At 43.1% G+C, this 15,654-nt stretch overlaps 1 protein-coding gene across 2 annotated transcripts; it reads right to left on the bottom strand.

Moving 5' to 3' along the window:
- Nucleotides 1-1,465: 1,465 nt before the first annotated feature.
- On the bottom strand, nucleotides 1,466-15,040 carry LOC121450597 (Fc receptor-like protein 1). 2 transcript variants are annotated; one of them, XM_041655723.1, is made up of 9 exons: nucleotides 15,010-15,040; nucleotides 8,017-8,334; nucleotides 7,581-7,860; nucleotides 6,989-7,113; nucleotides 6,042-6,066; nucleotides 3,521-3,603; nucleotides 3,263-3,334; nucleotides 2,684-2,724; nucleotides 1,466-1,537 (listed from the first exon to the last, which is right to left on the bottom strand). In XM_041655723.1, exons 1-9 carry the CDS (start codon nucleotides 15,038-15,040, stop codon nucleotides 1,466-1,468), a joined length of 1,047 nt encoding a protein of 348 aa, XP_041511657.1. The 2 variants fall into 2 exon arrangements, with proteins under 2 accessions (XP_041511657.1, XP_041511659.1); XM_041655725.1 differs by lacking the exon at nucleotides 6,989-7,113 and having other exon boundaries at nucleotides 7,582-7,860.
- Nucleotides 15,041-15,654: the final 614 nt, after the last annotated feature.

The following is a 15,654-nucleotide window of genomic DNA, read 5'->3' as shown; positions in this document are numbered from 1 at the left end:
GATACAAAAATGGGAAGATCTGTGGCCAGGGGAAATCAAGCAGCTGCCCCCAGGTATGAAGGGGCAGCCCTGGATAACAAATAACACGGGAATGCCCTGTTCTTTGGGAGAATTCCCACGACCTCCTGAGCCATCCTTGAGCTCAAAGAAAGAATGTCTGCTAGACTAGTGCCAGAGGCAGCTTTCTCCCAGTGCAGTTGTTACCTGAATCCTTCAGTGGCGGAGGGTATTAAAATGTGAGAGGAGCTGATGTCCCTAGACCATACATTTAAAACTGTTAAGATGAGTAGAGCATGGCGGCGCACGCCTGAAGAAGGAGAATCTCAAATTCCAGACTGAAGAAGGAGAATCTCAAATTCCAGACTGAAGAAGGAGAATCTCAAATTCCAGGCATATTTGGTCTACGTAGCAAGGCCCGGTCTCAAAAAAAAGTTAAAATGATTAAAAAATTAAAATAATCAGTTTTAGGTTATATAGATTTATTACTACGTAAAAGGAAAAATGCATCTATTATGATATAAACACATGACAGAATATTCCATGGTCTTTTGAAATAGTATTATAGATACACACATATCTGGACATGTTTCAGCTACTTGAGTAGCTATACTTTTGATTATCTATTCATATGCAAGTGTTTGTGCACAAGTAGAAACCATCTGGATACAGGATATGTTTTTACAGTGGTCGCCATTTGTGGTATCTCATAGCAAAGACTTTCCTTTTCACTTTATTTCTAAATTGTTTTAATATGTAATTGTTTTAAAATTAAAACAGACTTTGAGCCAAATGATTAGATTCAAAAAGTTTGACAATTCAAAGAGAAGCACTGTATTTAAATATATTCATAAAGTTTAGTCTAAATGATGTACAAAGTTCAAAACTTAGAACTTAGTGAAACTTTCAATGACTATTATAAAATCATGAGAGGATTTAGACTAGCTTATATACCCCAAATATGTCGCTAAAGTTAGGTGTAGTCACAGTAAATTTTTTCCAACTGTGCTTTAATTCTAAATTGATGCCATAACTCAGAGTCCATTGACTCAGGTGTTTAAGTGTAGACAGGACATGTGCATAGGGAAGCACAGCTCTCTCTCCACAACAGACCTGCACAGTCATTGATGCTGGCTTTGTGAACTCTAAGTCCCTCTGCTCCAAGATCCCAGTGGCTTTCACCACACCACTTTCCTCTTGTAAATAAAGAGTAGCGTGCGATCTGTCATGCCCCAGATGGGCAACAAGCAGATGCCACCAGCAGATCCTTCCAGCTTCCGGGTCTAAGCCAGTTTTCCCGGGTTGTTTCTTCAGGACTTGTACCAACTTCACACTGGTGAAGGAACCATCTCACGAAAGGAAGCCTGTGGGGAAAGTGTGCTGGCAAGTTATCCTTCCTCAGTATCCTCCAAGTGCACACCAGGCCTTTGGCTTTCTCACAGCCTGCATAGATGCTGTTCACACAGTTTTATATAGTGTCTTCATAGTCCATATCTGTAATGTCTTCCTTCCTTGGCTTAGAATAGATTTCAGAGAAGACCTGGAAGGACCAAAGAAGAGAAAACAAAGAACAAGTCTTCTGCTGGGCCTCTTCCCAGTCAGCCTGGATGCATTTTGTCATATGCAGCTACAACACTTTAAAAGGAGCGTCTTGGAAGCCAGAGGCCTTCTGTCAGTGTGGTGAGAGGAGCCTGTCACTCCTGAAGCTTCTAGAAGTTCTCCCGCTGAACAATCTTATGAGCGGTCATTTCTCAAAGACATTAGAATGAATAGACTAAACTGAGAATACTCTCAGTTTTCCAAGGAGTTGGGCTCTGCCCCCAGACTACCTTTAGACAGGACGAAACTGCGAAAGTACCTGTGATACTTGTTGGAACAAAGTCAAAATACCTGCAGTTCAGAAAGTACTTATGTAGCACCATGGATGGATTTTAGAATTTTTTAAAATTGTGCATGTATGTGTTGTCTGTGTGTGGGTATGTGCCCATGGGGAACAGAGAACTGCATCAAATTCCCTGAGTGTGGAGAGGCAGGTGGTTGTAAGCCGCCCAATGTGGGTGCTGGGAACTGAATCCTGGTCCTCTGTAAGAGCAGTGAGGCCATCTCTCCAGCCCCCATCATGAATATCTTCAATTATCCATTATAATTATGTAATAATTAAGAATTTTTATAAAATTAAGAATTATAAATTATAATTTAATTTATAAATTAAGAATTTTTCATAATACAAATATAAATTAAGAATTTTTCATAATACAAATCATTTTTGTGCTGTTGTTAGAATGGTGTCATGTATGTGTCACAAGGCAGCATTAGTTTTAGTTAGTATTATTCAGTATTAACTTAGTTCACTCCATATTGCTAGCTATATACACTAGTCGATGGCTGTACAGTTCAACAGTATTTCAGGATAGAATTTTTCAAATAAATAGAACTTTTAAAATAAGTATAAACCAAGACTGAGCAATACATCAGCACATTGCTCAAGGAAATATACCCATAATCCTCCAAAACTCCCTCAAGTAGCGATTCTTCATTGCTATAACTAAATGCTTTTTATCTCTACTGTGTTGGTAAATAAGGGACCCTGGTATTTATTTTCCTCCTCCTAAGCAGCAATACTGTGTAAAAATAGTACAATAGTCTCCAGAGGGAACAGAGAAAGCACAGAGAGAACAGTAAAGACCCTGCTTACCTCACTTGCCCCATGTGTCTTCATGTGCTGGGCTGGGGAGGAATGAACAAGGACTATGAGGTTCCCCTTGTATTTAGGCTTTTACAACCTCCCCTTAGTAAAACTTTCTTTTTCTCCAGCCTGTTTTCCATGGACTGAGCTCCAGTGTTATTTCCTGTCTTCCTTTTTATCGCATGAACGATTCTTAGTGTCCACAGAAGAACAGGAGCCTGGGTGGGTGGGTATGTAGGCCCTTCTGGCACTAGAGACACTTGATACCTCTCTCCTTTTCCCGGCCTACCGTACATAGGATGGGACAAGAATGGCAGCCATGGTGAAGCGCTGCAGGGGCCGTGGAGGCTCACTTGGCAGAAGCTGACATCTTTGGCTGCTATTAAAAATGGGCCATGTGAAACATGCAGTAAGGACAGCAACGGGCTCTATGTGACAGCTTCAAGACAAAGGTCAGTGACCCCTACGGTCAGCTCTAAGGACACACACCACCACATTGCCAAGCAGAGCCACTGACTGTCTTCTTGGTTCTGGGACAGACAAAAGTTCGGGAAAAAGTCATCCCATGCCATGTCTCACCTGCTGCTGGTTCTAGTTCCTGTTGGATATGGTACACCAGTGAGTAAATTTCATCACTTCGTACAACATTCACTGAAATGAGAAGGGAGACACGTGGAGGCAGCCCTTTCTTCCTGTTCTGTCACTTACTCCACACCCACCTCCTATCAGAACTCAAAGGCAGGCGAATCATCTGTTTGTAGAAGGATTAGGAGGCAGCAGAATCGGCTTTGGCAAGCAGCCTGTGCCGTGTTGCCTCAGGTCCTTGGGAAGCCTCACCGTTCTCATACACAGACTGTATCTGCTCTGGGCCAGGTGAGTTGAGGTAGCTGGATTCTTGGAGCACAGGCATAGGAGGGCTCCTGTAAGCACAAAACACATGGCAGCCCAGATGCTCTTGGGTGTTACAGTCTAAGATTGTAAACTGTGAAGGCAAAGGTTCTGTACAGGATACTAATTCACGGAAAAATTAGCAGCTGGAAGGGACACTGTGTGGTATAAGCTAAAGCCTCATTCATGGGCAGAATGGGGCTCCGTGTGCTGCCCCAGTGCATATGTTCCCTGGCTCAGGTTTACTATGACATCGCCCACACACGGAGCTGTTACCATCTAGGGATCTTGATTGGGTTCATTTTCCCTGCCAGTTAAAGAATTCAAAGGCAGAACAAAACCTTGAGTGAAACAGGTGACAGCAGAGAAACTGTGAGCACTGCAGACGGCGGAAGACAGAGTTCACAGAGGAAGAAAGACTTTACTAGGGGTGAGAAGACACACATACAGCAGACACAGAGAAACTGAGCACTGCAGACGGCGGAAGACAGAGTTCACAGAGGAAGAAAGACTTTTACTAGGGGTGAGAAAGTACACACATACAGCAGAGACAGAGAAAGACCCTCAGCAAAGCCGAGGGGTGGCTTGAAAATTTGAAGTACAGCTTCTCTTTGAGGGCTGATTATTATTATTTTTTTTTTTTGTAAGTCATTGAAGAATCATCCTCCCCTTATCTGGGTTGGTTGGTTGAAGAAAGACTGGCTGTCTGATTGGACGACAGCTGTTGTGTAAGTGTGTCCTGATAAAACCTTGAACTTGAGTCAGTATATCAGCAGGAGCTACTGGCAGGGGAGAAATCCCACAAGGTCTTTGTTTGCAGTTGCAAGGCTTTTTTGTCCCCAGGTCAAGAGGGTGAGGAAGAAGCCAGTGTCTTGGAAGTTCAACCTTTTTATTACCAAGTCATGGTCCCTCTCCTTTTCTGTCTGCTTATCAGGGAGTCTAACTGCTAGTCCATTGTTACAGAGCAGGGCACTAAGGAAAAAAAATAGTGATTCATCTCAGTGAAAATAGACACTTGGCCAGAACAAGCAACTTGAGGAAGGAACAAAAGAAAACGGTCATTCACATGCACACTGGAGATGTGGAAAGTGTTTGTTGTTGGTGTGGAAATACACGAGCTAAGTCTGCAGCTGGCAAGCATTTTAGAAATGTTTTCCTCCTCTCAGCTTCTAGAAAATGTCACCCACAATATTTCCAGTGTGTTTATTGCTCTCTGTCTCGCGTTTCAGAGATATGCAGCGTATATACCTTACCTGTCCTAAACTGCTTTCGAGTCTCAGGGTCTTTCCATTTAGTCAAACCTCTGCTGTAAGCAAGCTGACTGCATGAATAAACCAGTGGCAGGGCCAAAAGAAATCAAAAGAAGGGAACTGCAGAGGCATTGGAAGGAAGCAATAGAGAAAATGGGGAAATAATTGAAAGTAATTAGTGAAAGAGAAATAGCAAATTAATGCTAAAAGTTGCCAATGGGGGAACTCAAGAGTGAGTTTTAGTTGCAGTTCAACAGGAAAACAGCCCATGAGAGAGGACACCATGCAAGTTTCCTAGGGAGGGAAGCAACCAACAGTCCTATTCAGCTATGATACCTATGAACCACAACAACCAGTAAGACATGATGATCTAGGGCCCAGAAGTGGTTAGCAGTACTCAGGGCAGTGAAGTCATCAATCTTAGAGCAGCACATGCAACCACCCCTGTATTAAATCAGCATAATTCCTAACTGTGTTTGAAATATTTGTCCTTATACTTGCAAATAAGTTAATCCCTCAACAAAGAACCTTCTCTTTGCAAACAGAGTCCACTACAGAAAACCACAAACAATCAAAACATAGAGCTGTGGAGTTTATTCCCAATGGACACATCTATAAAACACTCCTGCACCAAAGGCTCAGGGGTGTTGTAGACGTGGGGTGGGAAGTTTGTGAGAGCCAAGAGGGTCAGAAAGTTTGCTGTGAGAGTGTCTTCCAGGAATGTTAGAAGCTACACCCATAAAGTCTCACTAACATGTCTGTCTAAACAAACAGACAAAAATAGACACACTGAAGTGGACAGGGAAAGACTGTACATGAGGAACTACAGAGGCAGCTAAGCAATGCTAACAGTGGAAGATACACTCTTCCCTGGGGAGTAGCATACCAACTGGCTATCTAATACCAAATGGTTGGCCCTGGAAACAAGCATACAGGCAATATACAGACTGAACATGTTGTATTTAGGTTTAAAAATACATACATATGTACATGTACATATATGTATATACATGCACATATATGTATATAACAACAATCAAAAGAAAAAGGATACCATGAGTTTGAAAAAGAGCAGGGAGGAGTATATGGGAGTGTTTGGAGGAAGGAAAGAGAAGGGGGAAATGATGTAATTATGCTATAATCTTAAAAAAATAAAAGAATTAACTTTTTAAAAGTAAGTTTTCAGCATCATGAGCACATAGAGAAAGCAGGGCCCTCACCTGAGTGGATCATCTGACTGTCTTCCTGTAAGGGAGAAAAACGAGAGCATGTATCAGTGGGGCCCAGTGGGATGGCACTGTGGCCCCAGAGGACACCTGGCAGACACTTATAGAGTCTTTATGTCACAACTAAGGCCATTAAGGTCCAGAAGAGTTAAGTAAACTTCCCAAAGCTGGAAGTCAACAAGTTCCCAAAGCCACTAAGTAACAGGAGTTGGAACTTGCCACCTGTTACATGCTTTGCTTTGGATTTTGCAACAACCCTGGTGACTCTTATCCTGCCCAAAGTCCCAGAGTCAGGTGCTGCCATGGCCAAATCATAGCTGGGAAAAGGTGTCCAAAGATGTTGGAAAAGCTTGAAATTCAAGTGAGATTTGCATTGCCTCACATTGTCCTCTATTGGCCATCTTCAACTTGCTCAGTGAAGAGTAGAAGACCAAAGTGAGGCGTAGATATCTGTGAAATTGTGGGTAGTGATAAACTTGGGAGGTAAATAACCTAAAATTCAGAATTGAAAGCAATTGTTGGCTATGTTACTAGGTGAGACTTTCAGGAGAAAAAGAACATTTCACCCAAAAGGTGAGAAAGATCCAGGGATGACCAGAACCCCTAGGGATGTGACTTGTGTTTCAGGGAGGAAGAGAAACTAGCGACAGCATTGTTGGGTAAGAGACGGCACTGACGTCAGAACCAAGTGCTCCTTCTCTCTAGTTTAAAAAGTTGTTACATTTTATATAAAATTTAAATCACAGAAGAGCAAAGTATCAGCTGGTGAAATTAAAGAACTTTCTTAAAAGTGGTGCTTAAGCCAGTTTTGAAAGTTTTCAAGAAGACAGAGGCAAGGTAGCTAGGGCACGCGCTTACTACAGTATGCGGGCCACAAGTGCCATCTGTTTCAGGAAACTAAAGGCTACAGTAGCAAAATATGAATATATTAAGTTACTAACCTATTTTTCTCTTGATCCAGTAGCAAAATATTAGGGCCATGGTGATGAGGCCAAGACAGCCAAGCAGCCACGCAGTGATTCCTGAGGTGAGATTGCTTCCAGACTCAATGGGCACTGAGGAGAGATGGTAAGGTTTGGAAAGCAGACATCTTGTATATGGATTACATTCAAGGTCTGATCCTCATGGGAGGAAGGTGTCTTTGTTTATCTAGAAAACCCCTGCTTCCCACACTGATGAAAGAAGATAGGCACTCCAACTTTATCCTCCACACCTCTCCTGTTCATTTTCCATGACAGCGTCATGCACAGAAGCCCTCTCATGTATATCACTATGACAGCATTGCATATTGAAGCCATGCCCCTCTTGTGTTCCCCACTCATGACAACATCATGTACAGAAGCCCTGCCCCTTTCGTGTTCATCAGCTGTGACAGCATTGTTTACAGAAGTCCCGCCCCTCTCACATACATCACCCATGACAGCATCACATACAGAAGCCCTGCCCCAGACAACAGACCCCTGGAAACACTGAAGCTCTCCTAGCATGCTGGGAAGAGACACTGACCTTAAGATTCCCAAAACCTAACCAGTACCTGGTATGTTGAGAGTCACCACCTCACTGCGTTGGGCACCCTGGCCATTGTTGGCCTCACAGTAGTAGTTTCCAGAATTTTCTGCAGTCAGGGACAAGTTGAAGGATGCTCCTCCTCCAGAGGGAGCTGAGCTGTTCCCCAGAATGACATTCTCGTGATAGAACTGGTAGAAGATTGGGGGAGAGCCTCTCAGGGCTTCACAGTGAAGCTCCACCAGGTCTCCCAGGACAGCCTGGATTCCAGAGTCCCCAGAGGTAAGGACAGGACGAGACACTGGAACTGATTAACAATGGACAGTTAGAGAAAGGCGCCTTGATGATACGACAGACCCATAATTTCTGCCTATTCTCTAGAGGCTCAACCCCACTAAAGTTGCTAAAGGCCACTCAGGGGAATGAGACTTGCTGGTTGAGATGAGGTAGCTATGTCACATACCTCGGACAGTGATGCTCACCAGCTCGCTGAGAACAGGGCCGTAGCCATTGTCAGCTGCACAGTAATACTGCTCAGCATCTCTTCTCTTCACTTCAGTGATCTCAAACTCTGCTGACAGTGAATGCTGTGTCTTTGTTTCCAGGTTTGAACCCAGTGCCCCTCTGTACCAGAGATACGTTATGTTTCCAGTGGCGTTAACAACTGAGCAGATGAGGACCAGTTTGTTTCCCTCCATCACCCATCCCCCAGTGGGCCGTGTCTCCAAGCTCACATCAGAGACAGGGATTCCTGTGGGAACACAAGATAATGAAGAGGACCCTGTGTAGGGGGCTTTTCTGAGAGGAGTAGGTGCGGTGGTCCTGAAAGCAAAGGCTGCTGGCAAAGTCAATGATTTATTTTAATAGCTTACATTGGGGCTGGTGTTCTGCTTACTTAGAATCATCTTAGATTAGGCTGATAGTCACAGGGTAAGAAAAAGCACTCTACTGTAGAGAATGTGATGTCATCTCCCACCCTAGGATAACATAATTTCTACTACCCTTTAGTGATTTCAAGTTCAAGTTATAAACCAAACTGCTGAGCTGTGAAGTCTTTCAAACCCTTATTTGCTGCGTATCAATCAAATAACTTAACTTCTCTTATCCAATTTCCATTTGTAAGTGTGTGACTGTCATTACCCCCTGCAGCACTAGAGGTCAGTTACACCACAAGTACAAAGTACTAGAGTAGGTTCTGCTTTGTGTGAACTGTTCAAGGTTTTTTATATTTTGTTTCTATCAGTGTTGAAGCTTTAGCAAGTTTGAGACTACTCAACCTTCTGTAGGTACTGGACATTTATTTTTGATGATCAACACTGACAAGGAATCACATGATGCAGGATAATAAAACATGATTTTTCTATTGTAGTGTCTCCCATAAACCCTTTTCCAATAACCTATTCTACACACTTCTACCAGAAACCTTTTCTTCCTACTTCACCAGGGCAGCTAGTAGTTCTTCCCAATGTCTACCTTCTCAGGAGCATGTAAAACAACCTGTTCTGCTATCTTTTACCCAGCTCCGACTCTGGAAGAGCAAGCTCAGATACTCACTCTGCACGGGTATCTTGATTGGCAGGCTCCACTTTCCTCTTTTCTTGTAAATTGTTTCTTCTGCCATGCACTGGTAAACCTTTGGGTTTTTCCTCCATATGGCAGGGAACTGAAACTTTGGGGAGCTGCTGCAGCCTGACCCGAGTAACTTGCCATCACTAAAGAAGCAGAAGCGGAACTGGCTATCTGGCCTCTGTGCAAGGAGCTGGATCTTGCAGGTCAGGGTCATGGAATAACCCTCTATAGGAGGGGAAGGACTGACTTCTAGCACAGGGTATGGAAACATCACTAGAGAGAAGATATACACATAAACTCCAGAGTAATATTCATGATTAGGCATCTTTTGTGTTCTCAGTCAGAAGAACATACAACATCTCCCATCACCTCCCTCATAGCCATGAGTTTCTCTTTGCTGTGAACCTGTCCTGCTCCTTCTGGTACATCCTAAGCCTGTGTGATGACATCAGCTTCCAGACCATGGCTTAGATCTCATTAACTTATTTTTTAAGTTTCTGGCATAACTTTTAAAGTTATGCCAGAGCTGGTATATTAAAGACAACTGGATATGGTGAAGCTTGAAGTTCTAGAAAACTGTCTCTGACCCTCCTTTCTCCTTTCCCTGTCTTTCCTCCCTCCCCTCTTTCCTTCCCGTCTTTCTCCTCCTCCTCCTGTTGTTCTCCCCCTTCTTCTCCTCCTCCTCCTCTTTCTCCTCTTCTTCCTGCTTCTCTTCCTCCTCCTCCTCCTTCTCCATCTTCTCTTTCTCTTCTATTTTGATAGTACTGGGAATCAAAGCAGCATAACATTATATAGACTGGGCAAGAGTTCTACCATTGAGTTAAAACTCACCTCATTTTTTTTTTTACCTTTGTTATAAATCATATTGATAAGAAAAAAGGGTTCCCCTTTCCCTGATATCTCAGACCAATGAAATTACATTCCAATACACAACAGGGGACCTGGTTATTATGAAGGCAACACCATAGAAACAACAAGGGGGGGCTCAGTTCTCTGTTGACTCTTCTCTGAGCCTCCTGTTGCAGTTCCTGATGGAGAAAAGTGAGTGCACGTGCCTAGAAATTCCCTGATTACATCATCCATACAGCCCAGATCCCTTGGTTCAGGACTTCTATAAAGACCTCTGTGGAATCCACGAGATGAGACGAAAACTTACTCTATGCCTGAAGTCTAGAGATACATGCTTTGGAGTGTTAGGGGCTCCTTTCTGACTATGTAAAGATGGTTGAAGCTTCTCTCTTCGCTCCTCCTCCTCATTGTCCCATCAGCCCAGGAAATGCCTTAGTCTCTTTGGGCATTTGTTAACCCTTAGAGCCTCTCAGTTTGGGAAGTTTTTATAGTTTTCATAAGAGAAACTTTTTTTCTCTCTTCACCAGATGAAAGTCTTCTGGGTCCTCTGGGTTCCTGGTGATACCTAGTTCAGTGTCTATGAACTCAATCCTTCCTACAAGAAGCCTTTTTGCATAATCCTTTTAGGCCTCAGTTACAGTAAGCACCTGCCCTGAGTATGAAATACCTGCATCTTCTCTTTGTGGACATCTGTGGTTTTCTTAGGACTGGTAAACTCTGCAGCATTTGAAACTGAGCTGAGAAGAAAGATGTTAGGTAGACTGGGCCAGAAAAACAAGGAGCAAGAAGCTAGAAACTCACTGCAAGAAGTTCTGCTTTGTGGTTCCCAGCTTGTTTCAGATCATTCTCAACACCAGAGAATTCCTTAAACACATGTAAACCGATGATTTCCTTGCCCTTGATGTGGGTTTGTATTTCTCTTTAGGCTGTGATTGAGTGCCTGGGCTTAAAGGGAAAGGGGAAACCAAGCACACAGCACACATAGCATTAACACGAATGAGTTAAATTTGGATATCACTGAGTGACCCAGAAGACCAGAGTCTTTTGATCCCCTTGACCATGGGGCATCTCTGACCCTGTGCTGCTGGGTGCATCAGACAATCTTTTTTTAACCTCGTGATTAATAGTTTGTGTGCAAGAGATCAGTTTATACCCGGTAGATTTGCATAAACTTCACAAGAGAAAGTTCCTTCTGGTAAGAAAATCAATTAAATTTGCATATACCGAGTGAGGGAGGGAGGGAGGGAGGGAGGGAGAGAGAGAGAGAGAGAGAGAGAGAGAGAGAGAGAGAGAAAACAAAAAGCTACAACTACAGAGCACTGCTTAAAATAGCACGAGGCAGCAGTCCTGTTGGACCTTGCCCTGGCTGGGTGACTAAGTGTAGTGCTGTGCTCTGCGACTCTGTGTTCTCAGCCACCGGAAGTGCATCCCCAGCTGAAGAGCACGGTGAGGACCTAGGGCCTCTGAAGAACAGAGTAATGTAAATCCCTGATGCTTTCTGCCACCTATGTGTGATCTTATTTCCCTACTTGTGCTGAGGTGGCTCCAGACAAGCTCCCCCTGTTGGGTGGATACAGGTAACAGCCTCCATCCAGAAGTCTCTGAAGCTTGTGTGCTGTTCAGGCATGGGCTGTTCAGTCATCCACAAGCCTTGTGTGCTGATTGTGATGACAAGGCACTCCCTAGACTGTGAGGAAGACTGGGAAGCACAACTCACCATCAGGTTCACAGAGTGGAGCTGGAAAAGAAACCAGTACAGGCTTAACCAAGCAGCAAGATGCACAGACACACAGTTAAGCTTCTCCAAAGGGCTCTCCCCACAGTGCCCTCTCCTTCCCTGTGCCTTCCCCACAACTCCCTCTTCTTCCCCTTCTTTTGCCATCTTCCATACCTCCTCAGCCCCAAATTCCTTTTTTCTTTTTCTGTTTCTTTCCCCATATTCTAATCATCCAGAAAAGACAAAAGTCCTTTTTATGATCATAAGGTAATTTTCAGTAGCCCTTGTCCCTGTGATGAAGGGATGGAGTCTCGCTTGTAACTGCCTGTCAGTGTGTTCCTCTACCCTTATTCTCTTCTTTCTCCTCCTCTTAAAGATCTCAAGTTTCACCTCTGGACCTGCTGCCAGATGTAACAAAGTCAAATAAGAGGGATAAAGGTCTCAATCTCAAGGCATGAGACCCTGCGGGCACCAACTTCCCATCAGAGGAGTTCTAGGTTCAGAGGAGAGTTAGAGTCCCTCAAATATTCTCTCCTTTTGTGATATAATTGGTCAAGAAGGAGAAATTTTGGAGAAAACTTGGATTTTGTCACTAAAAAGTAGAGATACAGGTATTCTTTCTTGCTCTCGGAGGCCCTGAGGTCCTGGGAAGCGTGTGTCTCCTCTGCCAGCTCTCTTTATAGTGACACTGAAAAGGCGATTTGTGGAGACAAGAGAGTGTGGCCGGAGCAGTGAGGATAATGCCAACATTTCTTTAAGATCTAATCAAGATTTTTCATAATTATTGTTTTTAATTATGCTTAGTTCGAAATGCCTATTTGATTAAATGCTTATTTGAACAATTAGTCCCTCAGGTACTAGCAAGTGATCAGAGGGAGCTAGTAGAAAATAATATTTATATATTTGTTCGTAAAGAAATACTTTTGAATACTTGACTGCCAAGGAATCTACACTATAGTGGGAGACAACTCTGGTACCTAAGACTTAGAGAACAATGCAGAAGAGGAGGCAAAAAGAATGAAAGAGCAGAGAACCAGAAAGTTCGCTGTGGAATTATGACACCTCAACAACATGGCTGCCTTTAGAAGACCAGAACAATGACAACACAAGCACATGCTAACACACACAGGGGACATGTCATGGGTTCCCACTCCTAGACGAAGAAATTCAGGCAAATAATGACTGTCGAGTGCATGTGGAGGGATAACCCCTTCCAGGGACGAGGCCCTAAGTCCAGTACAAAGTGAGCAGCCCTGGAATTGTAAGCCACACTTGACTCAACAGGTTGTAGTTATATATTTATGTACATATATGGAACAACAATAATAAAAAAGGTTATTAATGTGTGAGGGTAGAGAGAGGACAATAAGAGGAAGTGATATAATTACACTTTAATGTAAAAGATTTTCATAAAAACAGAACATTATTTCAGAGAGTGCTCAAATGAAAAACAAAGCAGAGAAATAAGTTTGTATTAAAGTTTCAGACAATCTGGACACTCAGAATGCTACTGGCACAGAGCAGTGACCATGAGGAGAGTGGAAATGAGAGGGAGGGAGAGAGAAAGAAAGATGGGGAGGGATAGAGAGAGGAAGAGAGGGAAGAAGATGGAGAGAAGGCAAGAGAGGTTAAATACTATTTCTCAATTTTTGGCCAGAGTGACTGGAAAAATGGTGATGACATTTATTGAAACAGAAGAGTTATGGGAAAAATGGATAAATTTTGTGTAGTGGTAACAGATGTAGAAGTCAAAAAAGCCAGTTAGGATGTCTGGTAGACACCTGAGCACCCATTGGCTTCTATTTAAAGAATAAGTCAAATCTGGTGAGATAAGCTTAAGTTAGACAACTTGGCACCATCAGTGAAAAAGATGTATAAATTTGTAGAAGAAACTACAGATGAAGTCTAGGTCTCCATTTTAAAGCTGTCAATAAGTTGAGGACAGATTCAATTCAGCAGAGGAACTAAGAAGAGTAGATGTGAAGCAGGAAGGAAACAGGAACATGGCCTTCTGGAGACCAAGTGAAGTGTCCTGAAAGAGGGAGTGACTTAACTTCTTCCCCTGAGAGGCCAAGGAAATAGGAAATGGAAATGACCTCCGGGTGAGGCAATGTGGAAGTGGTGGATGATGCTAGAAAGAACAGTTTTCAAGGAGTGGTAGAGACAGAAGTTTGATTAAAGTGAGTTCATGAAAAGAGACCCAAAACAATTGAAAAAAGACCAGGTCAAGCACGAGAGAGGAGCTCATGAGATAAGACTGAGAGTGTGAAGAGATCTTTGATGAGACAGAGACGGTCTCTGTTTTGGTTTTGCTTTGGACAACATCTTAAACATCTGGGAAAATGTGTCGAGAGCTTCAGAAAGGCCAGTCTGACTAAAAATGAAGTTTTAAAAGAAAAAGGATCAGGGAAGTGAAATAGTCACGGAGAGCAGGGTGAAGGGAGAGAGAAATGGTGCATGAACGAGAAAAAAAATCCAAGCAAACAGGTACATTGATAGGAATAAGCTGGAACGCAGAAACATCTGAGTGGAGAGGACAAGCTTTAGTGCAGGAGGAGGGCCTTGCATTAGTAAGCAGAGACTCCTGTCTTTGAGACAAGATGTACTCACGGCCGAAGAAGACATGTAGGCAGCTGGTAGACATGGCAGTAGAAATACGGAGACTTTTCTTCTTGCTGTTTTTACTTTTTGAATAAAGTGTTAATCAAAGTTATAAAATGGGACCAAAAGTTTGAGGAGAAATGAGAAGATTTGAAATAATGGTTCTCATGAGTGGAAAAACAGGGTTGTAGATGTGTATATGAGGTTCCCAGCAGAGGTGAAGAACATGTGTGTCTTGGTTTCTACACTCCACGGTGGTAAGCAGTTGGGCAAGCCTTTGTGCAGAGTACCGCTTGTCTTCTCAGGCAGTCGGGACACCTGGGAATGTGTCGTCTGATCATGCAGTGGAGAAAGAGGGTGAAAGAGCACCCACCCTAAGCTGTGGGGATGTCAGGAGCAAACCTACTAACAATGGAAAAATAATCTTTCTATTTAGATAGACGACACCAGAGAAGCTTAGCTGGAATGAGGAGGGGGCGATGAGAAATACTAAAGTTTGACACTGAAAAAGAAATAGTGTTGATAGAAGAAAAGGAACCGAGAGACCAATTTGTTGCCTATATTGTGTGTGTGTGCGTACACTCCTATATGTGTATAAGAGAGAGAGAGAGACAAAGAGAGACAACACGACCATCCCCAGGCAGAAGCTTAGTCCTATAATTCTCGACACATTTTCAAGAAGTGAGATTCCCAGACCCCATTCTCAGTTGTCCAACTCACCACAGATCAACAGCAGGAGCCAAGGCAGCATGAGGGCCAAGATGGGGATGGTAACTTGAAGGTGCCTTATACCAAAAGAAGAAAAGAAAGCAACACCAAGCTATTCACATGGGAGTCAACAGCTGACAGCTTCTCCGAGGTTTGAGGAAGTCAGGATCGGAAGTTAACCTTCAGCACGAGTTTACAGAAATAGACATACAGAGGAGGTTAATCTTGATTTCCTCCTCCATTAAAGCTGAAAAAACAAAGTTGCTTCTTTGTATGGTTTGGTTCAGCTTCATGATTTGGAGATTTTGTGCACTGGGAGATGAGGTGTCTTTTCTTTAAGAACCCACATATCTTGGGAGTTTCCAGGAGAGGGCTCTGGTTTTGATGAGTCTCACTGAACTTCAGTCTGCAGAGTTTCACACAGCACATCTTTATCTTTGGTAAGGATGTCGACTTAAGTGTCTTCTCAAATACACCTTCTTTCTTCAAAGCTTTGCCTGTGGTCCCACACTTGACTGTCAGATTCAGGGACTGTTCACAGGTTATGGCTGGTGCTCACAGTTACATATGCTGATTTATATGGGGTTCAGCTATTCATATAGATACCTCTCCCATTTTAAAATTTTACTGTCCCAATAAATGAACATGAAACACTTT

Source organism: Microtus oregoni, unplaced genomic scaffold (assembly GCF_018167655.1).
Source record: "Microtus oregoni isolate MIOR12 unplaced genomic scaffold, Mior012 000007F_ref0000211, whole genome shotgun sequence".
Taxonomy (NCBI): Eukaryota; Metazoa; Chordata; class Mammalia; order Rodentia; family Cricetidae; genus Microtus; species Microtus oregoni.
The sequence above is the reverse complement of the archived record's forward strand: the minus strand, read 5'-3'. Positions and strand labels throughout refer to the sequence as shown.